At 35.3% G+C, this 24,235-nt stretch overlaps 2 protein-coding genes across 2 annotated transcripts in view; both read right to left on the bottom strand.

Annotated features, from left to right (window-relative positions):
- The window catches only part of LOC123312147 (adenylate cyclase type 3), a 55,891-nt gene extending 39,328 nt beyond the window's left edge, over positions 1 to 16,563 (bottom strand). Inside the window, exons 1-4 of the mRNA XM_044896399.1 lie at positions 16,419 to 16,563; positions 10,629 to 11,225; positions 1,894 to 2,043; positions 472 to 587 (exon numbers count right to left, since the gene is read on the bottom strand). Coding sequence (XP_044752334.1) covers positions 472 to 587; positions 1,894 to 2,043; positions 10,629 to 11,141 — 779 coding nt within the window. The 5' untranslated portion in view covers positions 11,142 to 11,225; positions 16,419 to 16,563. The remainder of the gene's footprint in view (positions 1 to 471; positions 588 to 1,893; positions 2,044 to 10,628; positions 11,226 to 16,418) is intronic.
- Positions 16,564 to 20,186: 3,623 nt separating this feature from the next.
- LOC123311605 (alpha-tocopherol transfer protein-like) lies at positions 20,187 to 24,071 on the bottom strand. Its single transcript, XM_044895655.1, has 6 exons — positions 23,934 to 24,071; positions 22,840 to 23,008; positions 22,690 to 22,781; positions 22,485 to 22,635; positions 21,862 to 22,166; positions 20,187 to 20,765 (listed from the first exon to the last, which is right to left on the bottom strand). The coding sequence occupies exons 2-6, from the start codon at positions 22,991 to 22,993 to the stop codon at positions 20,571 to 20,573; spliced, it is 897 nt and encodes a 298-aa protein (XP_044751590.1). The 5' UTR covers positions 22,994 to 23,008; positions 23,934 to 24,071; the 3' UTR covers positions 20,187 to 20,570.
- Between the last annotated feature and the right edge of the window lie 164 nt (positions 24,072 to 24,235).

Below are 24,235 nucleotides of genomic sequence, written 5' to 3'. Positions count from 1 at the left end.
AAGAGTGTGAGAATTTCATAATCTTCGAGTGGAAAAATAGACGAAATAATGCTGGGAGTTGAAACTTTCAATCTTTTAAAAGCTGAATGGATAGCCTTAAGCTATCAATTCATCACTTTCGATATATGGATGATTATGGAGGTTTATTATTTTCCATTCTCTACTGATGTTTGATCATTTATATCAGACCAAATTGAGTAGAGATAGAAGATCAACCTGCTGATATAAAAGTATTATGTAAAGAAATTATCTTGATGTATTTGATAGGACAGACAAACATGCACACAAAATAGATACATGTCTTAACACCCATCGCTGTGGGTTGATCAGCTGTTCTCACATTATTGTAACTAAAGTATTGATAGTTTTACGACCATGAGGTTAATTATGTTTTCCTCCAGCCCTTCATTTGGTGGATGATCTAAACCTAAGCCAAATGGGTACAGTGTTTCCGTGATTAATGTTACTTACCTCACGTTCTCATGTCGACTCATATATATCTTCTTGAACTGGCTATCAGCACGATCCAAATCCTGCCGCATTTGTACAGCAACGTGTTCGGGCAGCACAGATAACAGGAGTTGTTCCTGTGAAAATAAATTATATAGATTTAAAAAACATCAAACAGTAATACGTAGACATCCCTAGATAAAGAATAATTTATACATATGGTTTTTTGTTGAGATGTGGAGCTAGTTGACATATTATCGATAACTTCATCATGAAAATAAGCATAATACAAGCATTCTGCGTTAATCGCAATGAAAACATGATCTTTTTGCAAATATGATGCAAAATGGCGAAAGCGCAACAGCCCTCTTTCGAAGTAGTAATATGAAAACCTCCAGAAATTATTTACGACAATACAGTTTACGAATATTTTTGGATCAGACTGAAAATAAAATATAGATTAGGCATTTCAGACGTGAAGGTTTGTGGCTTTTCCCATTTGTTTTAGGATAATAGGTTTTGAGGTAATCCATATTCCTCCTGTATTCATTCAGTCTAAATTCTTCCTTTGAAACAGACGATTCAGCATTCGATAATACTATTATGTAACTCGCATGTCCTATCTAAAATCCTCAAGTAATTGAAAGGAAACTTTCTACAACTTTAATACAACACTGCTCTCTTTAAACCACTTGTCACAGTAGGAAAGTTTCAAATTCACACATTCGTTTGTGCATATTTACACTCAATTATAGATATCGTTTAAAGAAATAATAATTCTTCAAAAGGAACATACTGGGCATAATTCCTTTCAAATCTTTCATAAGACTCAATTATAATCGGAGGTACCTATTATTTTGCAAGAGACGAAAAAGAATAGGTTTGCATCGAATTGTTTTATTATCAGCATAATTATTGTCAGAATATTTCATAACAATATTACCTCCTCATCCTTAGAGCTCAGTTTTTGTTGTTCTGAATCAATTATGTTATGAAAACGCTTTGGTTGTTCGACAATAAAGGAGAATTGAATTCATTTACTGTTAAAAGAAGATAACGCTGTGAGTTGTTTGAATGGGAACAATTCATTCAATGGTCCCTTGGATTGAAGCGATTAAAATGGATGCTGTACTTAGTGAAAATAATATCACTAACGGTGGGTTTCACAAAACATTGATTTGCTGAAAGTCTCTCGATTTCCAGAACGAAATAACTATATCGCTTTCATTTATAGAAGAAGAAGCAATTGGGAATCATATAAAAATCAAATTCAATGCGAGAATGAATGAATTATCGATTGAAATCTAATTGACGTATATACGTCCACTGAGCCTTGTTCAGACTAGGCTAGTAGTATTCAAACAACATTATTCATTCATTAAAATGTAAATAACTTTCGGCAGAGGCTTATCAGCATCTGAAGAAAATATTGAAGCATCTCACCTGTTCGGCACTTTGCTCCTCAATCACGAGCTTAACTTCTAAGGATTGACGCGTCTCAAGGAAAGCTGTGCGTTTCTGTTTGTCTTCGATGACGTACCAGGTTAATCCTAGAATTATGGCGGTGAGAAGCAGCAGGAAATTCGAAGCGTACTGCAACAAAAAATATATTGAAGAATGAGATTTTCCTTTACTAAAAATATATAGTTCATTAATTTGCTGCGTTTTTCAAGCACATTTTTCATCATGTGATTAGAATTTAGTTCAGAAAATACAAAGTGGAGTCTAAGTGTACAAAAAAGTTGCTATTTCTACCAATTTTCAATCGATACATTTTCTTTTCTCTCAGGAGAGAACTACCATCCCAGCGTTTAATGAACCAGTCATAAACCGTGAAAGGGTATCTAATGAGGGAGTAAACATTTTATCACTCATAAAATTCAGCTGTCACACTACCGTTTTTCCCAGAATTTATCCCATCCATACATTTTGTAAGAAAATGGCAAGATATACTTGGATCTCACAAACAAGGGATGCAATTTGATGAACAATGTTCAGTGGAAAGAAAACAAAAGTAAATCGTCGGAAGAAGCGAGGTCATGACAATTAAATAAGATGTGATCACAACGCCATCATATTTCCTTTGGATTTTCAGGGAAAGCCGAAGAAAAATATACGCCATGAGACAGAGCTCTGAGCGGAAGCAGAGAGCTCTCGTCAGTTCATAAATGTTTAGGTGACTGAGAAGCTTAACATGAGAATAATAGGCTCGGTTACCATGTCAACGGAGCCTATAGGATGAGTGCGAAGAGAGGAGCTGGATTTTTCTCATTGCAATTCTCCTTAACAACCCAATTTTCTCGACGTCAGTGTGCTAGGATTGAAAATAACTCTCTATTGTAATTTTGATAATGTATTGAAAGAAATGAGGAGTTGAGAAACAAAATATGACTGACTGGGGGGCTCCCTTTTCCAAAATAGCATGTTATTTGAAAACCAATTCAGAAACAAATAGTTTTTCAGCAGGGAGATATTCATAATTATGATAAGAAAAAATTTCACACTTTTCTACATGGAATAAGATGATGTATAATAGGTTTTGTGAGGTGAGATCAAGGATACTATTCGAGATAGAATCAAGATGTCTAGTTGAAAACAGTTTCAAAAATGGAAATTTTATTGCTCCTAAAACTTTGAACTAGAATTTTATTGCGAATGAATGTAAATGTGATTCAGTTGATGCAAGTTCTGAAGTACCCGAAGCATAAAGAATCTCTTTCGTCGTCGATTGAAACATAGTAGGTATTGAACTCTGTAAATTCACCTCAGCATTCACTCCTTTTATTGAAATGACATTCTTATTTACTCTACCTGAAGATTAAGTTTTCCATTGTCGACTCCATCATGATATTAAAACATAACATTACAAAAAAGTTTGTTCCGTAGAAAATGGAATCATGAGAACTGGACTTTTCCCCAAGAGGTGGAAAACTGCCAAAGTCATTGTGTTAAAAACAACTGCAGAAGATAAGAAATTTCAGCAAAACAGTCCACTACCATTGAAAGAGTAATAACCAAGAGGACCAGAGAAGAAAATGAATTCTTAAATCTCTTACCTACATAGCAATGTGGTTTCAGAAAAGAACACTCGGCAAAACTACAATTATGGACGCCAATAGAATATGTACCTATATAACAGAAGGATTCCAAAATAGGCAAGCAATAGAAAGAGTATGGCATAAGCAAAGATATTACATAATATCTTTGGGCATAAGGGATTGTTATACAGAATAGCAGATGTGCAGGTTATTCGATGAAATTGTTGAAATTATTGAGAAACTAGAAGGATTTCCCCGGGAATCAGTACTTTATATGCATGACATACCAAAGACTCAAAGTAATCTTCTGGCAGATCACGCAGATCACAACAAAATAGCAGTCCAATATCGCAATGTTATGAGTTATACAACGAAGACTTCAAGAAGCTGTCGATGAAATAAACGACTGGGCATAAAGTGCCAAATGAATCACTTTGGAAATTGATGAAGAAAATGGAGTGGAAAAACGGAGTGAAGTATTCAAGGATCACTCTAGACAAACATCTGACTTGGGTGAGAGATGTAGAGCAAGCTGTCGCCAAGCTTCAGCTGACCAGTGGATCAGTTGCTTGGGGATTCGCGTTAGAAAGACATGCCGAGAGAATTCAGACAACAGAAAACAAGCTGTTACGCAATAAATGTACACTAGTTTGATGGAACAGACAGGTCTATCTAGATTTGAAATGGAAAAGAATCACGGAAAACCAGATACCAACTGAAGAGGGATCAAAATAAATACAAAAACGTATTTTATAAACTCAATGGGAAGTTGAATTCTTCACTTCATTATTGAATGAGATGGAATATTGCACATTGCGGGTAGTTGGATACAAATTTTCGACCCTATAGCTTGTATATTACACTTTGTGTTCTGGCGCCATCATTGAAAAGTAATTTTTTAGTTTTTCAGCGCAACAAAAAAAGAATCCGGTCAAGTTTACGGCTGAATACAACTTCCAAATAGTCAATTCCCCACAATTGAAGTTTTAATGAGGGTCCCGGATTCAATACCTTTGTGATTGAAATGTGCACTGGAATACTGGAAATTGAACACTCTTTAATCAAACGGGCTTCTATCAGGACCGTGCTGTGAAAATAAACTTTCAGTATCAAACGCACTATGTCTTTGCCAGATTGAATTTTCAGAGAATCTACTCGGAAAAGAGCATGAACAAGACGATTCCCTGAAAATTTCGGGTCTCAAAAACATATAGACGACTTACCGATTCAAGTTTATTCAATGCAATTTCCACGTATTTCTCGACAGGAAAATAAGTTCATGCTTTGATCTCATCTCATTATTATGTTCTTACGCTCTTCTACTTATAAATAATTCAAGTAGCTTTTCTTGGTAATTCTAATACATACTATGTACTTCTATCAAATGTTCACTACCAGGAATTTATAGTTTAGACTCAGAAGGTGACTAATTACCTCATTACTATAGCTTAATAAGATCATGATTTTATATGGAAAGCCATTTGTTCGAAATCCTGTTGGTTAATTTTGCATCGAAAAGCATAAAGGATAAACTGAAAGGAGTGCACGACTGACAGGTACAATATTAATACAACCACTTTGGTATTTCAAACTATTTAGCAGGTTTTCATTTTAACTACACGCCTACAACTACAAAAACCATGGTCATCTGGTGATGCTCTGGGTCCATTAAAATAATTTATAAATTTCTGGAATTCTCGACAATTTCGCTTCAATATTCATTGTACAAAATTTTTGATTGCTCATTTAGAATCATGTAGACACTTGGAGTCACAATATATTTTTCTCATACGTACACAGGTCACCTAAGGAAAATTTCATACTGTAGCTGTATTGTTGTGCTTAGTAACAACCCATTTCGGTAAACTCTGTAATCAGATTAGAACCGCAATGGAAATGTGATGAACCCAGGCGTTTCCTCTCAGAATTTACCCTTGTTGACCTACGTGATCCACATATTGATTTTTAGCTTAGCTGGAACTCTGGAATTCAATATTTACAAGGAGTGAGAAACCGGAAAACTTACTCCATTCATCGTATTCTTTCCAGTTTCCATCCCAGTCTATGAGAGCGAGAGTCTTTTCAAAAGATATTCTCCCATCTAACACAAAACTTCCCTAGTTCATCATTTATCGTCATTGACCACAACTTTGGACTTTGGAAAAACGTTTTGTAGAATGGAATTCTTTCGATGAAACTTCGAATGTCGTGTAATATCGGTCAGAGACTCCACATTCTTCTGATTTTCTCAAGTATAATCCATTCAGTATGTGTAATCATGTCGTCGTTTTTTTTGTGTTGCATGTATAACTAGTGGCTCGCGAAGAATTATTTGATCACATGTGGCAGAGAAACGAAAAAAAATTGATCGAAATAATCGGTTTTTAACCAGAGGAAAAATTTTGTGAGACATATTATTTTGTTCATCGGAAAATCTTTGAGATTATTCGCTAGGTGGGAAATAAATCTGACAAAATGCTCTTGAATGACGACAAATTCAACAATGAAATCTTGGCGAAAAAAGATAATTCTTCTTAATTTATATCAAGGGAAAACTTGTCAGCAATCAAGCGTTAAGCAAAAATTATGACCTCTGGTAAAAGCCACGGGAATATTAAAATCGTCCCAGGAATAGCCTTTTGCATTAATTAATCTGAGTTAGGTTAGGGTTTGTGAGCACGAAGTCGGTGAGGTAATCCTGAGGTTAACGTCGCAAGGAGAATGAAATGGAAAACGAATTTATGATGATTCGGGTAGAATTATGTTGCCATTCCAGATATTGATATCATGGTTGGTAGGACAGCAAAATTATTGTAATTGGCTAGGTAACTACTGGCTATTTATCTTCATTCATCAATAATCAATAGTTTCGGCCAATGTATTTCATTTGGTTTGCAGATTAGAGCAACAAGAATGTTGACTCTGGAGTTAATCACCTTCAATTTGAAAATAAGAGAATAATACTTATCTCATTCAATTACACACACCATCACCATGTTTATCACAGGGTGTGGAGATGCTTATTCTTGGAAAGTTTTTTTAACAATAAATGGAAGTATATACACTGCACTGAATTTTAATGAAAGTTAACTCTACATTGACTCTATAACTTATTTTTTATGTTCTCTCGGGAAGGTCTTGAACGAAACAAGACACATTAAATGGAAGAAAAATTCAGGATTTCATCGAATCTTATGCGAAAGAAGAGAAATGAACAATTTTCAAAATACTGAAATGTTGATAAGTGATTTAATACTTGGTATTTCCACCCCTTGCGTTAATTACAGCTCGGCAACGACGGTTCATACTCAAAATGAGTGATCTTGAAATGTTCTGATCTAATCCTTCCCAGATTTCTCCGAGTTGGATTCCTAAGTCATTAAGAGTGGCTGGATGATTTTCTCAACTTCTCAACCTTCTATTGAGGTTGTCCCAAATCTGCTCAATCGGATTGAGATCTGGACTTCTTGCTGGCCATTCCATTCGAGGGACTTCAACCTCTTCAAGGTACTCCTGAACGATGTTCGCACGATGGGGTCTGGCATTATCGTCCATAAAAATGGAATTTTCACCAATGTATGGGGCAAATGGCACTACATGCTCTTCAAGAATGTTCCTTATATACTTATCAGCATTCATAGCTCCATTATCAACGACCACTAGGTCTGTGCGAGCAGTAAAAGACATTCCACCCCATACCATAATCGATCCTCCCCCGAAACCAGTAGTATTCAGGAAATTGCACTGAGCATATCTTTCATGTAGACGTCTGTATATAAGGGAACGTCGATCACAATGGTAGAGGCAGAATCTAGACTCATCTGTGAAGAGAACTCTTTCCCAATCGGCCTCTTCCCAATGGATATGCTCTCTCGCAAAATCCAAACGCGCCCTTCGATGGGCTGGGGTAAGAGCTGGGCCTCTTGCCGCGACACGAGGCCTTAAATCATATTCTCTGAGGCGATTTCTTATTGTCTGAGTGCTAATTTGCACCTCATGAGTTTGCTCAAGCTGAATTTGAAGGAGGCGAGCGGTTGCAAACCGTTGTCTCAACGAAGAAACTCTCAAGTAACGTTCTTGAATGGCAGTTGTTACCCGTGGTCTACCCTGTCCTGGTCTTCGAACATTCATACCTGTCTCACAGAATCGCTGCAACATTCTGGACACACTTGTATGGGAAACTCCAAACCTTTCTGCAATTCTTGTGTATGTCCACCCTTCTTCTCGCAAAACTACCGCTTGGGCACATATTCCTCTTGGGTCAAATTGCGTGTTAACATATTCAAAACTTGAGACTACGTCTCACTAAAATATAGTGTGTTTACTAAGGGTGCAGCAAGAATACACGAGGTGATTTATTGCCAAAAAAAAGCAAATTTTTTTTCAGAAAATGGGGTTTAATCTGCTCAGCTTCCTTCTAAACTATGGGGTTGAAAAGTAGATATCAACATTTAACATGTTAGACATGCAGGCGGATTAAAGCTTAGACGGAAATATATCAATGTTCATAAGAATATCTCAATTGAAACAAAAGCATTTTAAACGACATCTTGTCAACAAAAATTTCATTAGAAATTGACGAATACCGACAACAATAAATGAAAGATGAAAGAGAAGAGGAGATGAGCTAAAACAGCAAACTGATCCAAATAAATCTGGATCATGTTGCGGTCTTTTCACATGTCCTCAGACCACTTCTCATCATTATAGACATCAATGGTATAACACGAATTGCAGGGACGTCGAGAAAATCACATGTAATAACAATGAAGACCAGATATTCCCTTAATTGGAGTGTAGCAGCTGGACCGACGTGGGATCTCTGTATACTCTCGTCATTAATTCCGATAGACGAGACGTAACTAGTAATTCTTGCAGTTAATTAACAACTTAATCAATTTGCTTTCTGTGGTGAATGTTAGATGTTCGTATCTTGTGGTGAAGTGAATTGCGGGAAAACTAAGTGGGTTTAAATGGAAGATTATGCTTCGTTCTCTTGGTAGAAGTTGGAAGTTTGGCATTATTGGACTTAGTAAGATTCTTTGGATTGAAGAGGTCTGCTTTTGATGGTAGTTGCTGCGAATTTGTAGCTATTCTCTTCAAACGTATCTGACCAATTACTCCAGGAGCAATCTCGAGAGATAGCACTGAGTATTGTTCGGAGAAACGAAAGGAAAATGTCATAATGGAATTTGATAGGGCTATTCGAAATGTTTTGTCGTCAAGTATACCTACTATAGAATTTTGAATGTCGATATTCAGTGTGTTCTTACGTGGTTCTTAGCTCCATCTCAATTAACTGTGAAATTAACGTCCTGGATTGTTGTTACATGGGATTATTATCAAATTATGAAGATGGTTTTCACCAACGTGAAAAAAGTTCATTTATCGAAATTCTCGTCAGAAATAGTCGAGTAGAAATATTTTGTTGATAAATATTTCAGCAGCTTCAGTATCGAGTATCTTTTTAAAGTACTGTTTCGAGATGTGCTAACGTAACCGTGAAAAGGGTAGTGTAGTGTTCAAAGAAAAAAGGTAGAGGTCGATCAAAGAAGAGAACTTCAGAGTTAAGGAATCATCATGCCTTTATAGTTCAATCGAATTTTAACAAAAGTTACAACAAGATGGAGCAAGGGCATACTCAGCTGCAGAATCCCTCTAACCACTCTATTGTAAGAATGTTCTTCAGGTTCAGATCAAAAGCCTCAATACTGAACATGAATTTTCTTCGAGATCGTGTGATCTTAAACCGTATGATTTTTTTCTAAAGCTTCGTTCGAAAATTTTAATTTTTTTAATACGTTTTGCTGATATGGACCATCTGTGAGGACTATTGAAAAAATTCATAAAATCAATGATAAACCTTCCAAAAATAAATAATCTTCGAAAATGTGTGTGAACATTTTCAGCATCTACTTCTATTATACAGGGTGATTCATAACTATTGGGACATAGATTGTTTGGACCAAAATATGGCGATAGGACCAAACATACCTCAATAAAATATTGGAGTGGAAAAAGATAGAGGGCGTTAAAGTTGAATTTTTTTTTCGTTTTTTGCTAATAATTTCACTGTTAATTTTTCATCCGTTTTTATGAAAACACAATTGAACAGTTCAGAGCATCGGAAGGGGATTTGAAGTAACGATTTATTTATTTAATATATTTATTTCGACGATAAAGCATAATTAAAAAGAATGTAACATAAAAAGAATAAACCTAAATTAAATGTTCTACGTAGCCTCCTCCGACTTCTATGCCTTTTCTAATTCTTTCAATAAACGACTTTCGAACTTCGAAGAAAATATAAGTCTATCCCCTTATAAAGAATTCAACTTTAACGCCTCCTATCTTTTTCCACAGCAATATTTTATTGAGGTATATTTGGTCCTATCGCTATATTTTGGTTCAAACAATCTGCCCTTAGCATATGTCCCAATAGTTATGAATCAGCCTGTATAGAATTGTCAAACCCGAAAATCGTTCTGAAGAAAATCATATAATTCAGTTCCTTCAGTTTAATTATACAAAAAAGCGGAAACTTCCAGAGAATTCGAGAAATCGCGAATATCCAGAAATTCTTGGTCGACAATCCTATAATGAAAGTTCTCAGTGAAGGAAGAGTCGATAATCCTCGCCAGATAAAAGTTGGTATTATTCCCTTCCGAAGAATTCATCACTTTGATTGCTCCACGAGAAAGCACCATTTCATCATCGATTTTTACGACGAATACTAACCTGGTCATTTCGCATTCCGATGGAGCATTAAAATAGCGAAATGCATTTGTCGTGTAGAACGGAAATTAAACATTCTGACGCTATCGACTTTGAAATTAACTGTTCGAATGCTCCAATATTGCTCTGCCATAGACAGTCAATTCAGGATGAAAGGGAAAGACTGCTGGTGATAATCTGTCAGTGTATAAACGTTCGTGAAGAACTTTTTCGGACTGAATAATGAAGGATATTGAATTTCAATGTATAAGTCTTTAGAATTTTTTGAGATTTCTTCCTATGTATGTGGAAAGGAGAAATTTTAAAGATTTTTTCATGACGCTCCAATGTTAAACGTAACAGTTGAATAAGCAAATTGTAGACTTTATTTTCATGTGTCTACAATTAGATATGCTGTCCACTCACCTGTTCAAAAGTGTTGTAGTTGATTCCAGAAGACCCATAGAGAATAATTCCATAGGAAACACTGGTTCCGATGCTGAACATGATGCAGTACCGCAATCTTAACGGTAGGGTGATGTAGATCAGGAAATTGAGAAGAAGAACCCATTCCAAGCTGTGCCTCGAGAAGAAGAAAAACTGTGCGTTCGCCAGATGCCAGCATACGTGTGGAATGACTCCCCAGAAGAGATTATTGTTGTAACCCTTCCTGCAGAGCACCAACAGGAAGAAGTGGAGTAGTAACATTCCCACTAATCCTGACAGTTCGACAACATCCTCGTCACCAATAACAAAAAGCACATTCAAACCGCTCAGGATGGCTCCAACTATAAAACTCTCTAAACCGGTTCGTTTCTGTCGAAGACTGAAGTTTTCATACAGGCATTCTAGGGATGGGTCTTTGAAATAACTAAAAATTAATAATCTTCTCCCGGTTTTTGCAACTGTCTGCGCCACCTTCGCACTTAGTTCTTCCATATTGATTGTCTTTTTCGTTTACGAAGGATTGAATTTTCGTTCAGATTTGGCTGAGGAACTACATGGTGTTTCGAATATTGAATTCTGAAGGAAATAATTAGATATTATCATTCTTTCACTGTCGAAAATTTCATCCTAATTCCTGTGTCAACTCTAGAAATACTAAAAGCGAATGTTATTTTTATATTTTTACATGAAAATTCGAAAATTGCCGGATCAGAAATCAATCTTATGATCTGATTTAGATGACCTTCTTCAAAGACTGCCTTTCTATTTATACAAGGTAAATTGGAAACGCGACCAATATTTCTTGGGATGATGAACACAAAGAATTAATAACACTCAAAATGTGCCCAAAAATGATCTTTCATTCCTATATATCTATCGAATTGATGCCAAGATGCATCCAAATTTTGGTCTTAATTTGAAGGATCAAAACATGCAGTTAGGCTATACTTGTTCTTTGGATTTACTAAGAGTAGTTCTCAAGGGGAGAGCTACACTTTTCTGGATATAAATTTTCTTTTAACCACATTTTCAAGATAATGTACGTATTGGTACATGAAGTCAAATTTTTGAAGCTTTTCCTTTAAAAGAGGAACTCTTAATATATCAACCAAAAGCTAATTAGCATCTTCAGGTGGAGGTTAACAAGGAATTTACCTTCTCCCAGATGCTATTGTGCGAATGCGAGAAACGTGTAGTGGTTTAAAAAATCATATTCGTGAAAACTAAACAGTTCCATTATGGATTTTCATGGAGTATCGGCCACATCAATTCAGTAATTTATTCCAACTTCCATTCAGAATTTCAGCCTACACAATACACATCGATACGCGATGAAATAAAACAAAGCTTCGAGTAAAACTAGGCTGACCCAAAATTGACAGCATTTTTCATGAAATATACACCATTAATCATTCTTGCTCTCTTTATCTCTTTGTAGCATAGTAACCCCTGATGCATCATTAGTTATTTTTTCGCTTCGATGTTTAAAATCCTGGAATGCGTAGCAATAGTTTCTACGCGTCCATTACTTACTTTTCCCAGTAATCGTTTATCTTTCATGATTTGTTCCCATACCAAATTGACGAGACGTCAAGTAAATTTTATCTTTTACGCGGGTGACCCATCTCAATCCTTCTGACGTAATCATTCTGACTTTATCCTAGTTATATAGTTATTCCAGTACCCTGTTGGCTTTCATTCTGTACTGCTATGTTATATTGTCCTTGACTGGTTAGTATATTCTTCTGAGAATTCTTCTCTCAGTAATTTTGTGTCAGTCCTAACTCTGTTTCGCTTTCACATGTTCCACATATGACTGCCATCATAGTCCTCATAACTGAATGTTGAATTCTGTTTTTTTTTGTCATACAATGAGAAACATCTCTAGATTTCAATATTGCACAGCAGCAGTTATTATGTTTATTCTGTTGTGAAGCTTTTGAATTGAGAGAGGTTATCGTAGATCCCAAATATGCAAACTCATCAACTCTTTTCAAATTAAAAAGGTTCGTTGTTACATTTTCCGTTATGTTCTTATTGTATTTATTCGTTTTCTCTTCATTGATTGGTAGACCAAATAGCTGCATTTTCCAGTTCAAATCCTACCGCTTTCTGATCAGACATCGGAGATAAAAAAGAATAAGACTAACTTAGATGGCTGTAGAGTAAAAGAGATATACAGTGCTTCTAAATTCATGTGATTTCAGAGCCAAAAGAAAGGCTATAATTACTTTTCTTTCAAGTCACAACCCTTTAAAGTTAGGGCAAAATAATCGATTTTATTCGATATTGACTGTACCTACAAAATAACACACCAAGAATGACGAAGCATAGTGTAGGAAGACCACAAACAAGATGGCTTGATGAAATTAAACAGCATTCAAGAAACAGTTGGTTTCAGATAGAACAGGGCAGTGGTTAGGAAAGGCTGACGAAGAAGAAAAAGAGATGAAGAAACTCCAACCTAATAAACTGGATACTCAAAACCAAATATGTATTTAACGTAATGCTGTCGTCTTATTGATTCTTCAAAATAACGAAGTGAAGTCAACTTATGATGCTCATCTTCAAAGCTCCCCTTTTTCTGAACCGTCCATAAAAAGTGGAGATTTATCGATGAAACCATGAAAGATGAGGTAAGTCCTGTAATAAATCGTGTGGAAGGCGATTAGGTTTCAAGTTACCTCAACGCATATATCTGCACCCAGCACGCTACGATTACAGCTTACCGTTGAATGCACTCTTCCCATTCTTGGTGGAAACTTCATTAGAGGCTACATTTTCTAATTACGACGGAAATATTCCAGGACCCCTGCTCAAATTCGATATTGTGTCCATCGAATTTCTCGTCGTATTGAATTAACTGAATTTTCATGTCACCTGCTCATCGATCGCTGTCATGTTTAATTACCATCTTGTGGTGTGTTTTTATCGATCTCTTTTCGGCATGACAATGTCAATGGTTCAAGGGAAAAATGTATATGGACAAGTCGTAATATAAAGTGAAGGTGTACTTTGTTTACATTTCGAATTGGGATGATGATGAAAGACTAAAATGGAAATCAATGATAATTTATAATTCATTACATTTCATTTGTAAACGCCTTTATTCTATGAATGTTGTTGATGGTTATTGACAAGTTATTACTCTAGGTATCTTATATTCATGAACTGTGATTTTGGTTTCATAATGAATATGATCAAATCAAGAATATGTCAATAATAATAAGATTTCAATCTTGCTGTATTCTAGTACGTATTTCTTTGATTACAGCAAGGGTATGACATTTTGTGATATTTAGAAACATGATTGGGATATTTTGTTCGAAATAAAAGTGAAGCTGACCAAAATTGCACTCCATCGAAAGAAATTTTTGAGTAGGAATATTTACTTATGACGCGCATTCGCCATTCTGCACCCATTTTTAGCGAACGTTGGAAACTACCCCGATTCAGATCTAATTCGATATTAAATCTAAAGGAGAGGTATTTGATTTCTTTGAGCATTTGGCGATTGAGTGAAGCAAAGTTGTCAAAACAGCCAAATACAACATTTCTCCTCATGTTGTTTTTCATATTGAAAGATTGATAAAAAACAAATGCATTAGGCCAATTCTTATTAATTCAAAAGAACCAACTGAACCAAAATGTTGAATTTTTTGTCAGGTTACTTTTTATAACCTAATACGTTAATTCTCCTCGTTCAAACAAGCATTATCCTCATACACACAAGAAAATTAGGTATACTGAAGACTATTTATCCAAGGTAATTCAGTCGTAACAGCTCATAATCTGCTTTCTGCTTCTCTACTAATTTCGCACAAACGTTTCTATTGTTTGAGGCAGCCAAACGTTGAATTTCTCCCAGCTATTTTCTTATCACAACTGAGCAGCGGATTCTCTGAGCGTATAAATGATTGATATCTTCATTAGGACCCAGACGAAATGTTCTGGTTATGTTGCTGACTTATGAATGCAGATATATTAATAATGGGTTTCTTCAAATGATTTATACCCGCTATGAATATCAACCACCTTATTAATTTGTATGAGGGACCTTCATCACCGAACATTGAAAAAACTATTATGTAGCTGACTCTGATTATTTCAGATGTCGTTACCCACAGTTCGGTAATGAAGTTATAATTGAAAAAACCATGAGATTGACGATGACGATTTTTCTATAATTTTTCCCCCCCACCTCCTTTTTTTCAGCTCAAATTGTCATATTTTCGGAATATACAATGCATATCAATCAGATATCCAATCACAATTTTTTTGAGACATATAGTTATGAATTCATCACTCGAAAAATTCTGAAAAATTCACCGAAATTGAACATCATTTCAAACTGAATAAAAAAACTGATAACGACATAACATTGTCTGATATATCTTGAGGATAAAATAATTAATTATAAACTGATACATAAATTGGAACATTTTTTTTTCAAATTTAATGACAGAATTGTAGTTTATCCTCCTTTTTGAATTAATGTTAGTTGTAGGTGAAGATCCATCTCCAAAATCATAAAGTAGGGGTCCCACAAGACTCCATTCTTGGTCCAATTTATAATGTTCGATTTTCGTCTTTCCACTTGGATCTTTTTATATCGACCAACTAAGGCTTTTGCCGATGCTAAGACCTCAGCTCTACCTTGGTACCAACAAATAGAGACTCTTATACTAAGGCGAAAATCCCCATGCTCAATGCTCAATTATCTGTTTTGGTGCTTATCATCTGAACATATAGATTTGTCCCTTTTGATATCGGATCTATCTACATTTTAACTACGTAGTTGATAGAGTTCAAAGCGCCTTATCTAACCCAAAAGATATTTTTCAAGTGTGAAGATGCTACGTGTGTTTTTTCCATGACAGAGCTTGCTGGCTCTTGCGAGAAATCGGATAGTGACTTCGATGAGCAAGCTGTGAACGAGTGATGAGTCATTTCAGTCATTCTATTGAGTGGTATATGGTATATGTGACAGTGACATACTGTGCTTTTAACAAATGTTCCAGCTCTAATCTCTCGGGACACTTAAACCAATATAAATATTCTTTAGACTCTATAAGTAAGATTCCAGAATTTTCAGAGCTTGACATATTCCTTCGTTTGGCGTTTCTCAAAATTGGAACTCTTTTCGTGCTCATATAATTCTTGATTCAACTGTGAATAATTTATGCCTATGATTAAGTTCACATCTTTGTTCTATTATTCCCACACTAAAGTTCCATTGGGGTTGAATTGGCAGATGTTACCAATATTCTGAATTATTTGTTTCTCTTATGTCAGAAGATCTACAACACTAAAATCCATACAGATATGTAAATATGGTGATGGAAAATTGAGCTTTTTGTTGAAATTTACAACATTTTTGCGTCTTCTTTCTGGATAAGTTGGAAGTAATTTTTAAAATAAGTCAAAAACGCGATATATAGTATGTATGTGTATTTATCTACGTATTAACTTCAAGGACTTATTGGAAAATAATTGAAAAATGTTTGGTCAAAAATTACGATTCTTCAGAAATGATAAGCAGACCCTAACCCACACACGTTGTCACCTTCTTATACAATGCCAACTGGCTCGTAATATTCACATTTTTTTCATAGTATTATTTTGCTTTTCTACTAAATTGTTTCATTAGTTCCTGGAGTTGACTCTTCGTTTTTACTTTTAGTAAATAAAACTTTGACAGTGAAAAAATTTATCAAACTTCATTCAATTATTTAACCGAGGGAAAAAAACTTGTCAACATCAACTAGCCTTGCCGTCAAACATCTCAAATTAACCCTTGAGCGCGAGCGTCTTCATAACACAAAATCACACGTGAAGTTCGTCACATAACCTAACGTTTCTTACGGTCATATCGATTGAACTTCCGGATTCTCAGACGCGGACACCCCTTGCGTATCCCGGATTCAAAGCTCACTGCTACTGGGAATCTCCCTCACCCGGAGCTTTACGGTGCAGTGCTGAGGGTCCTGCGCAAAGGGCGCACTGACACGGAGGCGCTTTTATGCATCCTCAAGTTGGTAAGTCCTCTGGGGTGGCGAATAAGTCTTTGTCGGGTTCGGGTTCTGCTGATTATGATGAAGATTGAAATTTGCCGAAAACGGTCGATCGGCGAAATTTAATTAGATGGATGGATTTGGAGGGATACAACCCGAAAATACAGAGAAGCGTTTTCACCCTAGAGGAGGGTATGATTGAGTTTGGATCGTGGTATCAGAATCTGGTCTATAAATAGCAGCTGGGATTATTATGGTCCAGTGAAGAATCTTCACGTAATTAGTTTTTACACTTTTCTTTCAACGGAAGTAATTCTAACACCCCTTTGGATTCTTGCCGAATAGCAATTGAAATCAATTTCTGAATGGCCAACGAAAATTTCATGAGATTATATGTATGGGAAAAAACGAAATCTGAATTGATATCGCTTATCACCAACATCGGTCTCTCAATAACTTCCTTTCTACCTAGGATTGGGGCCTTTATATCCTCTCGACCTATTTGTTTCCACACTTTTTAAGACGCACACTTCAATTGGACCTCTTCGGTAGACCTATAGGAAGTTCATTCAGGGGCAAGAACATAAAATACACAAAGAAAAATGTGCTACACTTCAACGTAAGTATGTCTTTGTGAATTGAGTGGTTTACCAGTAAAATTCTCACGAGACAGTGACAGCTCATTCAGTGAGCAGCTTGTCATAGTACAAGATCGAAGTGACAAGGAAAATTGATTAAAATTATTCTTCCAGCCTAGTTCCAGAGATGTTCCATTGAGTTTAGAAAAGGTCTAGCACCTGACCGGTCCATAAGTGTTATTCCAAGCACATTAAAATAATTTATGGGTATTATAGTACTATGAGCTTCAGTGTTCCTGGTCGGATCTGAAAACAATTCAAGTTCTTCGAAATTGTAGCAGTGGACATGAAGGAGAAATTCTTGATAGCGGTGCACAGCATATGCCTGTCTGTTTTTTATATAATGCCATCGATTAATAATGTTATCTGATATCTTCAGAGATATCGACAAAGTGTTGATTAAGATAGATTGCTCCTCTTCTGAAAACGTGTCACACGTGAGAGATTTCTTCAACCATGACTCCTTTAGTTCTTCCTCAATAACACTTTTTTTTCGCAAAAGGGTACGAACACTGACAAATTTGTCACCTACTATAACAAAGTATGCATCTGTAGACCTAGATGCATTATTGGAGGATTATGTATTTCTGCTTCGAATTCCTAACTCCCCTACGTAATTTTCCTGTACAATATTTCAATCACCGAAATACGAAATGAACTATACACTCGTTAATATTTGTGAAATGAAGAATAAGTCATGAATGGAATGAGTGCTACAACGAAATATTTAAAATTTAGAGGTCATACTCTGAGGCTGGCAAAATTTACTGCAACATCAAGAACATTTGAAGCTTGGCGTCTTTATTGAACACTCGAATAAAAATAAAAATTTACGAGAAAAGTATTCTTCCACTTCAATTCCCCCAACTCTTTGAATATTTCAAGTGTCTATGTAGCATTTGGCCAAATTCCATTATACAGTATTACATTCATTCGTTATTTTGTAACGTCACTATAATCATTTGAACCTTACGCGAGATATCGTTTTAAATTACCATTGCGTCTTGCGTCTAGGAAAAATATGAATCAGATTCCAACATATGTGAATCTTTCATGGTTCTTCTTCATTCTTCCTCATTCGTAGCGTGATGCCATACTGTATATACAATAAAAGCAATAATATGAACAGGTAATAGAGTAGGTATGGATTTGAAATTGTCTGATTCTCCAAAAACCAATAATGTAGCAGGTTCATTCAGTCTGTAGACAGAGTATTCCTGTTTCAAAGAGCTCATTCGGGATTCCTAGTTTTCGAAGAAATTACTCTATTTTACTATGACGGTCGATAGAGATCTTGGTAGTGAAAAGTTTTAAACATTTTGAGAATGCACTTCTTATCATTCTGTGACTGTGGTGCTAACTCACAAGTCGGTTGTGCCAAATCTAAGTCTTTCGTTGCTCCTGGGTCCAGATTACCCTAAGCTGTATTCATTTTTTTCCAAAAAAAAGTAGACGACAGATGACAATTCATGGTTATTTTGAATGGAAAGTTGTGTGTCTATCAACATACTGAATTTTAGGATCTACTCGTACTATTGGCCAGATAAATCACATAGAAAGAGAAATTTTGTGTTTTGCATATTCTTTGCAGAGAAACATTATGCTCCTTGACAAATTTTCTGCTTTTATCCTATTTTTACTTTATCTATTTGCGATCAAGTACCTATATCATCCAATACAAGTGTCCCAGTCCAATAAGTAGTGTTGTTCGAGCTGCTTCTATGATGAACTTCCGCTCGAATACACTGTACCTACATATTGAATAGGCTGTACACTCCGGTAATGATTCAGCTATAATTCTTCCGCTGTAAAAATGTTCCTCAGCCTAGAGGCAACCACAAATCCACCCCAGTTAATGGAATCTCGGGTTCAAATATACATTTTCCATCTTCGCTTGAATCCCTTATAGGTGCAAATAGAGTTTGAAATTCCCATTTAGCGAGAACTCGATAGGATTTTGCGTATGATGCTCAGGATTCGCTCAGGATATGAATCTTGATGTTGACCCATTTCGAATGGAAAATTTTGATTTGGAGTTTTGCAGACTATCAAGTCACGGAAGGGTAAAAATATCACAGATATAATTTTTCAAGTTCCTCCTATTCAGATATTCGTTATGCTCATGTAGAGCATTGGAAATTGATAAAGAGATGAAAATCAGATGAGCCAAGCAACCGCATTGTCTCGACAAATATTTGAATCAAACTTGTCCATACGATATGTGTAGGAAATATTGATATCATCTGCATATAAAAGTTTCGGACTCATTGGTACATCCTCAGTTCATCGATCCCAAAACCATCCAAGATGTTTGAAACGCCTCTTGTTCATATTAGATTGTATCGAACGTTGAAATTCTGCAGTTCACTAGATAGACATATTGTGGAGAATATCACTAAAGATATTGTAGAATCTCAGAATTACGTTCAAACACAGAACATAAACCTATATAATTCCTCAGCTCACGGCGGATAAATATTTTGAACCCACTTTAGTTCATATTAAATTAGTCACGATGTACTGACTCATTTTCAAGAAGTTGTTTCCGGAAAAAGCGATCTTGATATCAAAATATCAATATGTGTATACCTTATCAAATAAAAAATAGTACTACTGAACTTTTGTGCTTTCTATCGTCAAAAAATTATATGCCCTCTTGATTCATTCTCACCTCCGAAGATTTTCAATGAAAATGCATTTTTTTGTGATCGCATTGAGCTTTTTTCAGCAAAATCATACATATTGAAAGAGATATTGGAAAGAATGAGAAACTGCATCACTGTTGAAATTGACTTCGAAAAATTCATTGACTTGCGATGGAACCACTAATTTCATTGTAGGTATTCATACTCGATTTTTGGATAGATGGACACAAAGAAGACACATTAACAACGAATTATTTATTTTTCAGCAACGGTTGGTCAATGAACATATTTTCCATGCTACATATAAAAATAATAACCTAAAATTGCTTCAGAATCTAAGCTCTGTTCACACCCTTCGAATACTTTTTATCACAAGTTGATATTTTTTTCTTATTTTGTAACAATTTTTCTCACATCATCTATTCACAATAGAAATTTTCTATATACTCTAAGCTCTTTTTCATTTTCCAATCAACAAATAGCGTTTCGGACATTCTATTTCTATACGACCTCAATCCGGTTTTCACAAGCAAGAAGCTGGCTGAATTCGAATTCAATATAAAATTAAAACTTAAAGTAAACCGGTTCCTTTGTCTTTACAGAGGATGGAAAGTGAGCAACATTTTATGGGTTTTCTTCTGTTCCTTCTGTTCGATATCCATATTGTTTTTGGTCGATGAAATATTTCTCTTCGGACATCAACTGCATGAACCAGGGCCGGTTATCGAAGTTTCCTGCTGTTCCTCCATATTCTTTCGGTAGAAGATCAGGGGATATGAAAGCATGCAAGGAAGAGAGATCATTCCCATGCAGATATATCTGGAAGGAGCAAAAATGTTTAAAGTAACCCGAACTACCCTAAATTCTAATCGATCAACGAAAATTATGATTTCCCAATTCCCAAGTTCTGCATATTATAATAAGGGTGCATGGAATAGTACTTATTTTACACAAATATGATGATTGAAAAATGTTCAAGTGACCAATGTATGAATACTGCATAATTTCTTCAATACGATCTTTTAAATCGTTTCTTCTATACTCTGTCTCATTATTATGAGTAATGTAATATTTTAAACTATTAGTTAAGATCCTATAGATTCACACACTTTCACAAAAAAACATCTTCTCCTCATCTATTTATTTATCAGCCCTTAAGATCAGTTTATTGGGTCTCCAAAAAATAATTGTTGAATTGAATTATATCCATTGAACTTCGGCAATTCAATTCTCATAGTTTATCCAACAATTTCGTTTGTTTTCTTCTCAGATTGAAAATAAATATTCCTGGAAAATCCAGCATATTTTTATTCTATAAACGATGAATCATTTTGCATTGGGAATGAAGAGAATATATAAAGTAGCAAGAAATTCAGAGAGAATATAAATTAAATTTACATTACAGCGTAAGGTTGTTTTTGAAGAATTTATTTTTCCTTGATTGGTGGAAAAAATCTCAGAATACTCCTCTAAATTGTATGGAAAAATGAGTACGGTATCCACAAAAGTGTGCTATTCCATGCAATACAGTATTGAATACAATCTCCATAACATTTTTATGTTATGAAGAAGGAAATATGTGAATATAATACGAGAGTAGAACATAGGAAGACTTGTTGCTGTATTATCAAACTCTTGCAGATTATAATAAAAAAATTAAATTCTCAAAACAACAACGATTATTATCTTTGTTGTTCTCTATTCTGAAAGAGTCTGCTTATCAGGAACAATTATGATCTGGACTGAGTAATCTTCATCTACATTTTTCTTGAAATAATAGGAAAATTGTGAATGAAATCGTCTCAGACCCTTCGAAACGAATATCTTCGTTCCCATCGATCAAACGTGGAATTCAAAGGACTGAAATGCAAAGCACTGAAAAAAGATGTGGAGTCAGCAGAAAAATCGAACCTACCCTCTTCCTTATCTTCTCCTTCAGGAACGGCTTCAAAACGGTCATGACGGCATCGAAGTAGAAAGGTTCGTTCACAATGTGGAATCCCTTGAATCTCAATGGAAAAGTTTCCTGTACGAGTTCCACGGTTTTCTTCGCATAATAGGGGGTGAAAAACTTCGCGTGCTGCAGGCTCAAACCTGCCATGTCCAGGATGACGACAACACCGGAAACCTGCGTTTCTTGTTCCCTAACTATATGTTCCAGGGCTAGTATGTTAGAACGGAATACTTCTTCGATAGTGACGCGTGTTGCATCGAAATAGTCTGAAAATGTTCATCATGATTCAATGAAAGAGATGCAACAGTACTGTAAATTAATGCGTTCATATTCAGACTCCTCAGTGTCAGCAAACGAATAGATAATTATGACATTTACTTTAATGGAATGTGATAGTAGAAGCAAATTGAGCAGGAGTTTCTCAATAACTTGGTGAAGAGCAAGCAGAGAAGTGCTCCTCATGAATAGGTATATTATTTTTTTGAAATCTTCTCATTCTAATCTGAATGAATATTCCTAATTCGAAAGGAAATTGTGTTTTCCTGAAGTGAAAATATATCATAGATAAGATCTATTACACATACCTACACGTAAAATATATATTCTTCTGCCATCCTTGTCCCTCTCAGGCAGCATTACTTGAGCTTGCAATTCGAACACCTTTTCATTTTCTGATGGCAGTGAATATCCAAAGAGTTCGGGGCATTTCAATTTCATGAGGTAGTATCTTTGAATCTAAAAAAACCTGAAATCAAACAATTTCCCTCGTAGAGTTCAAGAAATTCTCACCATCGTGAAAGCCTTTTTACTGTCGAATTTCCTCGCCCTCAGAAATCGAAGTAGAAATTCATCTTCCTTAGGTACATTCAAATTTGTATCATCTGTGGAGTTAATTGTTTGTCGAAATACATAAAACAACGAAAATCAACAAATACCCACTTAATATCATGGATCGAAGTGAAGATAGTTCCTTTTTGTAATTTTCAGGGGTTTCATTGAGTTCTTCTTCAGCCTTTCTCTGACATTCGATGTCTAAGACTCCTGAATCCTGTCCAGTATTGCCAGATATCCATTCTGAGTTAGATTTCGCCATTTTTGTTGGGAAAACCTGACAAAAAGGAACAGTGAAGCTTATTAGAATAGCTTTATCCCGAAAATAAATGTTCTGATCACAAAATTAGTATCTATAAATTAGAATATCACTTTACCAGCTCTTCAGTTCACTTCGCTCATCCGATGAAGAATAAATTCATAAAATGAATTCAAAACCTTGACATGATGATAAATATCTGTTTTAGAACAAAACAAACTCAGCATGAAATTGTCGGAGACTCACTGTATTGTATTTCTTAAGACAGGTCTGATAAATCTTTTGTTTTTCGACGAGAAAAAGATTAGTTTTGTGTTCAACTCTTTGGTACTTATGGCTGGATCTTCATTGTTGAAAATACATAAATTATCAGGACTAGAGTTAATACCACAAGCTATAAGATATATTTCTGCCTGGCATATTTATCTGGACATGAATTAGACTACACGCAATGCTGCCTATGGACTTATCTTGTGAATAACTTGGCCATCAAATACATGCCAATGATTCTCTTTCATTGCCTTAGTTGACACAGCAGTGGTAAAAAATTTTCCTTTTCATCTTATGTTTAGATTTGACTATTTAAAAGGAAATTATTCTTCATGCGATTGACTACTTCATAATCAATAATCTTTTGCACTTATCAATCCTGAAAAACGTTCAGTAACAGAGGGAAAGTAGTGAAATCTTTTTGCTCTTGAACTTTTTAGAATTTTGAATATGACTCAAATTATTAAGCATTAAAATATTAATATAAAACTCGAAATGCTTGATTGAGTTTCTCAGAATCATAAGCATGATCAATTGTCTATGTGGAGCTATCTATGACTCTAACAGGCTCTTAGGATATTGAGAAAGTTTTCAATATGAATTTTCGCAGTTTCAGCAGATGCTATAATGTTTTATTTTATAAAGCCTCATCTATATCTGAAATTATACTCACTTTTTGAAATAAGTCTTCACAAAAAAATCCACATGTCGTTCATTGAATGGCAAATGTCAGGTGATTGTTAAAGAGCAGACAAACTGTCGGATATCGACTTCAATTTCAACCCTGTGCAAGATTGCGCGTAGAGCCGATGCGCAAAACCGAAATTTAACCCTTGGGAGCAATTGATTTTCGTCGTAGGCACACAATTCTAACAATAATATTTCTGATACAGTCACGTCAGAACAATTTTTAATCTCTTCCTCGAATACGATTTCCAAATCAATCAATAAGATTATTTTTGAACTAAGTTCACC

This window comes from Coccinella septempunctata, chromosome 4, assembly GCF_907165205.1.
Source record: "Coccinella septempunctata chromosome 4, icCocSept1.1, whole genome shotgun sequence".
Classification (NCBI taxonomy): domain Eukaryota; kingdom Metazoa; phylum Arthropoda; class Insecta; order Coleoptera; family Coccinellidae; genus Coccinella; species Coccinella septempunctata.
This window is presented reverse-complemented; position numbering and strand designations above follow the sequence as displayed.

Coding starts and splice junctions, on each gene's coding strand:
- LOC123311605 (XM_044895655.1), bottom strand. CDS start 22,993: ATGGCGAAATCTAACTCAGAATGGATATCTGGCAATACTGGACAGGAT. Junction 22,782..22,839: donor ACTTCGATCCATGATATTAA/GTGGGTATTTGT, acceptor TTAACTCCACAG/ATGATACAAATTTGAATGTA. Junction 22,167..22,484: donor AATATATATTTTACGTGTAG/GTATGTGTAATA, acceptor GAACATTTTCAG/ACTATTTCGATGCAACACGC.